The sequence below is a fragment of the Rhipicephalus microplus genome, chromosome X (genome assembly GCF_043290135.1).
Source record: "Rhipicephalus microplus isolate Deutch F79 chromosome X, USDA_Rmic, whole genome shotgun sequence".
In the NCBI taxonomy this organism is placed as follows: domain Eukaryota; kingdom Metazoa; phylum Arthropoda; class Arachnida; order Ixodida; family Ixodidae; genus Rhipicephalus; species Rhipicephalus microplus.
Genome location: NC_134710.1, coordinates 479,120,856 through 479,128,529, shown reverse-complemented (window position 1 = coordinate 479,128,529; position 7,674 = coordinate 479,120,856). Strand labels below are relative to the sequence as shown.

At 52.1% G+C, this 7,674-nt stretch overlaps 1 protein-coding gene across 1 annotated transcript; it reads left to right on the top strand.

Moving 5' to 3' along the window:
- Window positions 1–300: 300 nt before the first annotated feature.
- LOC142775538 (uncharacterized) lies at window positions 301–4,203 on the top strand. The gene is made up of 3 exons (XM_075876985.1): window positions 301–522; window positions 2,935–3,438; window positions 3,514–4,203. The coding sequence occupies exons 1-3, from the start codon at window positions 301–303 to the stop codon at window positions 4,201–4,203; spliced, it is 1,416 nt and encodes a 471-aa protein (XP_075733100.1).
- The last annotated feature ends 3,471 nt before the right edge of the window (window positions 4,204–7,674 follow it).

Genomic DNA, 7,674 nt, shown 5'->3' with positions numbered 1-7,674 from the left:
CGAGCTGAGCAGACGTGCTCTGAATGAGATCCGTAGTTTTCGCTAATTGTGCCGCCTTAATTGCTTCCAATCGATTGGAAATCATCACTGCAGTGTGCGTGAACATCCCTGGACTCGATTGATACCATTTTTGGTCCGGCCAACCGGACTTTTTGTCAATGTTTGACGTTTTCTTCACTTGTGCGACGCTATGCCTAGCGGACCACGCCTAGGCTTAGCACGAGTACGGCCGCGGCGCGCAGCTGCGTCGGCCACCCGGCCCCGCTCGATGGCTCGACGCTCCGCTCCTCATCTCCGAAGATGGCGTCGGCCTCAGCGCAGCTCAACGCCGTTTCCCACAACCGTTTCACGGCCCTTGCTACGGAAGACATGGACTTTTGTGCTGGCGGCAACGACACTACAACCACCGACACGATCAACGACCAAGAGGAGCTACGCAGCACCGGCCGCACCGCAGTCGTGGTGCGCGGCAACGACTTACACCCAAGCGACATCGCGGGATGGAAAATCTCCGGGAAACAAGTAAGCCAACGCTGTAATAAGCCCCAGCTTATTGAAGTTACCCAAAGCAGCAAGCCAACTCCGCAATTTAGCGAAACTCAAGCAAAACGCATGATAGCGAGAATCGCTAAAGCGTCCCGCATGCCGCTGAATTTGCCGAGGGAAGAGTAGAAGATTGTAATACGACTGAGAGGAGGGCTATTCCTAGCGAAACTTGAAGCTGACATCGTAATGTCCGCAGTCATAACGGCAGCCAACTTTCCCAAGACCGCAGCGAAAGCAGATACGATCTGTACTAATCCCACGCAGAACATCATCGTGATCAGCACGCCGGATGAAGAACGAGCACCTTACTACGCAAGCGTATGCTCCCTGTACATTGGGGGCCGTAGCTACGAAACGCATGCCTACTGCACCGCGCCTCACGGCACAGTGAAAGGAGTAATCCGTGGCATCGCAGTATAGAACACTGCCGAAGATCTGCACGAGAATATCGTTAACCAAGCAAACCCGCAGGCCCTCGAAGCGCACAGGATTGAAAACACTACCTCGATTGTCATTTTGTTCGTAGCAACCAAGGTTCCCAACTACATAAAGTACGGCTCCATTATAGTAAAGTGTGGATTATACAGACAACACGACAACGTATGCAAGACATGCGGCAAAGTCGGCCATCGAGCCGATGTATGCCCCACGCCGGAAACCAAGATCTGCTTTGCGTGTGGCGCGCCTAACCCGGCGGCAGACCACGCGGCGCGGTGCAAGCCACGTTGCAAACTGTGTAACCCTGCCCACGCCACGGGCACGGAAGGCTGTACGAACAAGTACAAGGTGCCCTTCGTAGTTACTCAGCGCAGATGAAAGCGCAAAAACGCCGTGTCAACACTTTCGTCGCAAGACTCCCCGCAGCTGCCACCGCAATAACAGAACGAAGCACATCTATCAAAGAGAGGACACAGCCGCTCGAGGAAGCGGGACAAAAGCAGGGGACAATCGGTGAGCCGCGGCAGAAGCACCGACGGCAAGCGCAGCGAGAACATGAATTACAACCGCAACCAGCAGCGACCGGACAACGTGATAAGTTTGGCCCAGGCAGTCAACCCGCAAGCGGCGAACCGCAATCCGCTCAACCACGTAGCTGAAGCGAAGGACAACACCATCCAGTCACTACGCAATGAAAATGACCAGCTCAAGCGATGCATCACTGAACAGAGAGCTCAAATGCAAGAGATTAACGCTAAGTTGAACCAACTCATCAACGCACAGCAGCAGCAGCAGCAGCAGCAGCAGCAGCAGCAGCAGCAGCAGCAGCAGCAGCAGCAGCAGCAGCAGCAGCAGCAGCAGCAGCAGCAGCAGCAGCAGCAGCAGCAGCAGGTGACTCCGACACCGCTGCCGTCGCCGCCGCAGATTCAACCAAGACCCCCAACACCAATGGAAAACAACACAAACTCAGCCATTGAGGTAGAAGTCCCAGTTACTACGGAAGCTAACAGCGCAGAACCCGAAACGATCGACGTTGCTAGGACAAGCGAACCGGCACTCAAGAAGCGAGTGCTCTAATACGCACGTGAACAAAGAGTCAACACTAGGCTGGACAGCCTAGAAGAACGTCAAGATCGACTAAAACAGACCAAGAAAGCCAACTACGAAACCCTGAGCCAAGCCATCAAAGCTACTAACGATCGCCTCGATGCTACCAACACACACCTCGACACATTGGTGAAACCCGTACATGGCATGCACTCTACCATACAAGGAATACAGACTAAGTTGGATGCACTAATACACGCGCTGACGGTGTCAGGACTAATCCCACAACAGGCCTTCACCCAACCGCAATAATGGACGGGACAACGGCAGCAGGCACCGCTAATCACAGAAACAGAGCACAGACACAACAGCATCATCTCCTCATATGGCAATGGAATCTCAACGGCATACAGGAGAGAAAAAGCATCGTTACAACAGTACATACAACAAAGCACCAAGAGACCCGAAGTTATAATACTACAAGAAACGCACAGTGAAATCCCACCGACGTTACCGGGGTACAGATCCTTTGCGAAGCCCTCCAGCGCACGAACAGTTGGGAAAGACGCAGGGCAGGGGGTCTGCACCTTGGTAAAGAAGAATCTAAGTTCAATAGATCGCGAGCTGCTACCCAACGGCGCCATCGAGCACAGCATGGTCGAAATGGTCACCGGGAAGCGCAAGCGCCGTGAAAGCACTTTTATAATCAACGTGTACAGCAATCCGAAGTACTTCCAGGAAAAATTCCGCACCCTTGTGCACAAAGCGCAACAGCTCGTGGACTCCAACGTAACCCTACTGTGTGGAGACTTCAACGCTAAACATACGGCATGAGGGTGTCCATACACGACGGCGAAGGGCCACAGTCTCTACGATGAAACAATGGACGCAGGTTACCAATAGCTAAAGGACCCCAACGCACCTACGAGAAACGGAACGTCGTCGCAGCGATACACAAACCCGGACCTGGCTTTCATAAGCAAGGCCTCAGCACCGCGTGGAGTCACGTGGCGGAACACCGGGGAGACGTTGGGAAGTGACCACTGCATACTCGAAATTACAATACCCATCACAGAGAGCACGCAAAGAGCACAGCAACAGCAAATCGTCGACTGGCACGAGTACAGAAAGAAATTAGAAGAAAACGTAACGGAAACCATGGAAAACATAGAAGCATGGACCAACATGTTGAACGCCACGACCATAGACGCCACTCAGACGGTAGAAGCGGAGCCAGAGGCTACGATGCTGGACAGCAGACTAGCGCACCTCATGGAAGCCCGCAACTCGCTGAGACGGCGCTGGAAACGTCAACGCCACAACAGAAAGCTACGCAAACGTATAGCACAACTCAACAGAGACATCGAGCATCACAGCGCAGTCCTCTGCAGAGAGCAGTGGCACGCGGTGTGTCAAGAAGCCGACGGTTAACTACACAAAGGCAAGACGTGGCACCTGCTACGCCACTTGCTCAACGATCAGACAACCAAGGGAGCTCAGCATTACATGCTGAACAAGACAATTCACAAAGCCGTCAAAGAAATGGAAGAGGCTGAAGTGCAACGATGCCTGGACGCCAAGTATCTCCCCGTAACGCCAACGGACCCACTCCCCAGCTACAAAGGGGCAACCAACGAGAGACTACATGCCGACATCGAAGAATGGGAAGTGCGAGCGGTTCTACAAACAATCAACTGTAAATCGGCATCCGGACCGGACTACGTCACCAACAAGGCATTGAGGAACTTGAACGACACGGCAATCGAAGCCCTCACCAAGTACTACAACCAGTGCTGGCAGACGGGCAAGCTACCGCAACAATGGAAGACCGCGAAAATGGTCCTGATCCCCAAACCAGGCAAATCACCCAGCATAGACAACCTGAGATCCATCTCTCTAACGTCGTGCATGGGCAAGGTGCTTGAGCACGTCCTACTCAACAGATGGCAACGTTATATGGTAGAATCCAACATATATCCACATACAATGCTGGGGTTCCGGGCCAAATTGTGTACCCAGGACGCCATGCTGTTGCTCAAAAACGAAATCGTGGGCAGACACTTTCCCACGTTGGATAACAGAGCAGTGCTCGGACTGGATCTCCAGGGAGCATTCGACAATGTACACCACTCAGCCGGCCTTCGGCAGGTGTCCCACCTCAACTTGGGGTAGAGGACGTTCGCTTACATCAAAGATTTCCTGACCAACCGCACCACGCGGCTTGTGGCAGGAGAACTACGACTACCGCTCGAGCAGCTGGGGAGCACGGGGACACCGCAGGGCTCTGTGATCTCCCCTCTGTTGTTCAACCTTGTCATGATAGGCGTTGCAAGAAGATTGGAACGCGTTAGAAACATCAAGTACACGATACACGCGGACGACATCACGCTGTGGTCAACGGGAGGAAGCGACAGCCAGAACGAGGCAGCCCTCCAAGAAGCCGTCGCCGCCGTAGAATAACACCTACGACCCACCGGACTAAAATATTCACCAACTAAGTCGGAACTGCTAGTGATCTCACCGCGAAGTGTGCGACGCCCGACAACGCAGAATATCAACGTGGTAACCCAAGACGGAACGCCGATACCACACGTGCAGACGCTCAGAGTTTTGGGGCTGCACCTCCAGGACTTGAACCGCAACAACGTGACGGTACAGAAGCTCCACGCAAAGCTCTCGCTGGCCACCCTCCTACTCAAGAAGGTGGCCACTCGGTACCAGGGCATGCGAGAAGACAGTCTACTACGACTCACCCAGTCGTTGGCAGTCAGCCACATTTCTTACGTAGCGTCGTTCCACAATTGGAAAGCGGCGGAGAAGATCAAGATTGACGCGATGATCAGAAAGGCGTACAAGATGGCCCTAGGCTTATACCCCCACACCAACACGGAACGCATGCTCGCGTTGAACGTTCACAACACGCTGGAAGAAATCGCAGAAGCCCAGCGAGCGGTGCAGTATCTCCGCCTGTCCCAGACCAGGACGGGAAGAACGATACTACAACGCATCGGAATCAACGCGCCAGCGACGACTCCGAAGGTAGCAAAGCAGCTACCCCGGGACGTTCTCCAAAGACTGAGGGTCCCACCGTTACCGAAGCACATGCATCCGCAAGTACACCAAGAAAGAAGAATGGCGAGAGCCACGGCCCTCACAAAAGGTCCGGCCAACGATCCGCGCGCGTACTACGTGGACGTGGTGAAGTATCCCCACCGGTCAAACACGTACGCAGCAGCAGTCATCGCAGCAGACACTGGAGTACTCACAACGTCGGGAAGCATACTGTGCAAGTCGCCCACGCAGGCCGAGGAGTTTGCGATCGCACTGGCACTAGCGATCCCGGATTGTCGCACGGTCCTCAGCGACTCGAAGACGGCAATAGTCAACTTTGCTGCAAACAACGTCCATGGAACCACTGCAAGAGTATGTTCAACTATAGCAAGACCGGAAACCAACGTTGCCGTCAAGTGGTTCCCTGCGCACGCCGGGGAGCTGGACGTGGGCCCGAACTGCAACGAGGAGGCAGATACGGAGGCACACGTGCTAACTTGCCTCGGGTCTCTGTCAACGCATTCCTCGGAGCCGCAACGACCCGATGCCGAAGACGGAGAGTATTTTATCACAACCTACGCCGACGTTCTGCAGTGGTGCAGAACGAGCAGACGCCTCTACCCTCCGCCTCATGGAGACCTACAGCACAGAGAAGCAGCCACACTACGGCAGTTGCAAGTACAAGCCATATGGACCCCCGTCTGGGCAAAGCACGTTTGCCCGGTGGTATACACCACTGATGTATGCCAACACTGCAAGAAGGTGTGAGCCACCCAGAGACACCTCCTCTGGGACTGTGCCCCACCGCCGGGTAACCAAGAAGTAATGCCAACTGCCATAAGCAGCAAAATCTTCAGCCGAGAGCCAGACAACCAGAGACGTGGTCCAGCACGTGCTTAGCATCCTGGAACGCCAGCGGCCGAAAGCGGCGCCCCCACGGGTTTTACGCGAGTAGGTTGCTGCTCCGGGACGTCCGAGCATGCTAGTGTCTCGCTTTAATCCCCCTACCCCTTCCCTCTTTATGCCGGATAATCAATAAAGTTGTTTCACTCACTCTCCTTCTTGTTGCGCTGAAACTTCATGAATCAGTGCTTGATGAGGTGCTTAAGACCTTAATAAACTTACACAATGAAACGAATGTATCATAATCCGCATTACCCTAAGAGCAGTACTCTTGCGGATGCTTGACTGGTTTGTTGGTTGGACACCAGTTTGGCGCAAACCAACTTAGCGCTCAGGCCATGAATCGGACGGTGCCTTGCGTATTAAACCGATTCACTTATTGAGCAAATGGGTTGAATAATGATTGGCCATTACCAGCTACATTGCGCATGCTTCGCGTGCATTAAACTGCTGGAGCGGATTGTTTTCTTTTTCGATCAGTAGTGGTGCAGTCACCAGCAATGTATGAATTTCTAGGCCCTATGTGAAACGCGCCGGTGCATTCAATGAATGAATACCGCTAACGAAACTGCTCCTTGGCGCCATTTCAATCCAATCGCGAAAAGGGGCTCCAAGTTGAATGCCAAAGCACGCCGGACATTTCATGATTCAGCGATGCTTTGGAAACGCTTGTTAAACCTCAAGAGAAGTGTCATATCAATGACCGTGAGCACGTGAAAATGACGTTCCGTATACAATAGTACACCATGAAATCGACCAAAGAAACGCAGTTTGGCAACAGAAATGATCCAACGCGACATTTTTTGCAGGCTCTTGCGATGACCTGTTTGTTCTGGAGAGGGAGCAGGAGAGCTCATTCACATCGATAGAGTAAAGCGAAACTCTCAGGCCACTGTTTATTTAGCATCACGATACAGCCTTTGTGCTTTAGAGGGATGAAATACCATTAGCCGAGCGCATCTATTTGCCGACAAGAAGAAATAGGCTAAGCATGGAAGAAGCACGGATATTCTTCGTGATTTACTAAGACTCTCATAACGATCGTTTCAGCTCGTTTTAGATAAAAAAAATATAAAGCGCTTGCAGGTTTCGTTCCAGGGGATGAGGTGTGTGCGAAGGGCAGTGAGAGAACAAAGAAAAAAAGACATTGGCAGTGATTTTGGCACACGTTTTCAAAAAGCTTGACTTAATTTAGCAGAGTTATTTACAAAATAATCCCGACTATACTAGTAATACTGTCATCCTTTGTTTATACGCGACCCAAAACAACAGCGTCAATGGGGTCAGAGACACGATCAATACGACAGCCCATGTTTCTCATATATAAAATATTTAGTTTCTTTTCGAATCATGCCAAAGCGCACTACTTTAGGGCTCTGGGCTGTTCGCGGGGACCTAAATAAAAAAATCAAAGAATCTCTTGGCTTCGTAATAGGATGGAAAGGTGGGCTAGTTGGTAATTCGTGATGGTTCAGCGAACTGGGAGCGCGGGGGTAAACACAGACACAAAGCAAAGAGAAGGCACACAACATGAGCGTTCAACTAACAACTCGTTTATTCTCACGTTCGAAGGACATATAAGTACACAAGGTTGCGCATGCCAACAGGAAAATAGGATGATAGTCTGAGCAGCAAGCGTGGCGTTCATTCGAAGCACTTGTCTACGAACTATCAATATAGTTAAACTAA

Excerpts from the sequence above, each read along its gene's own strand:
- LOC142775538 (XM_075876985.1), top strand. The coding sequence starts at position 301 with ATGGCGTCGGCCTCAGCGCAGCTCAACGCCGTTTCCCACAACCGTTTC. Across the intron at positions 523-2,934 it reads GGAAAATCTCCGGGAAACAA|CTAAAGGACCCCAACGCACC; the intron begins GTAAGCCAACGC and ends GGTTACCAATAG. Across the intron at positions 3,439-3,513 it reads GCAGAGAGCAGTGGCACGCG|ACAACCAAGGGAGCTCAGCA; the intron begins GTGTGTCAAGAA and ends CTCAACGATCAG.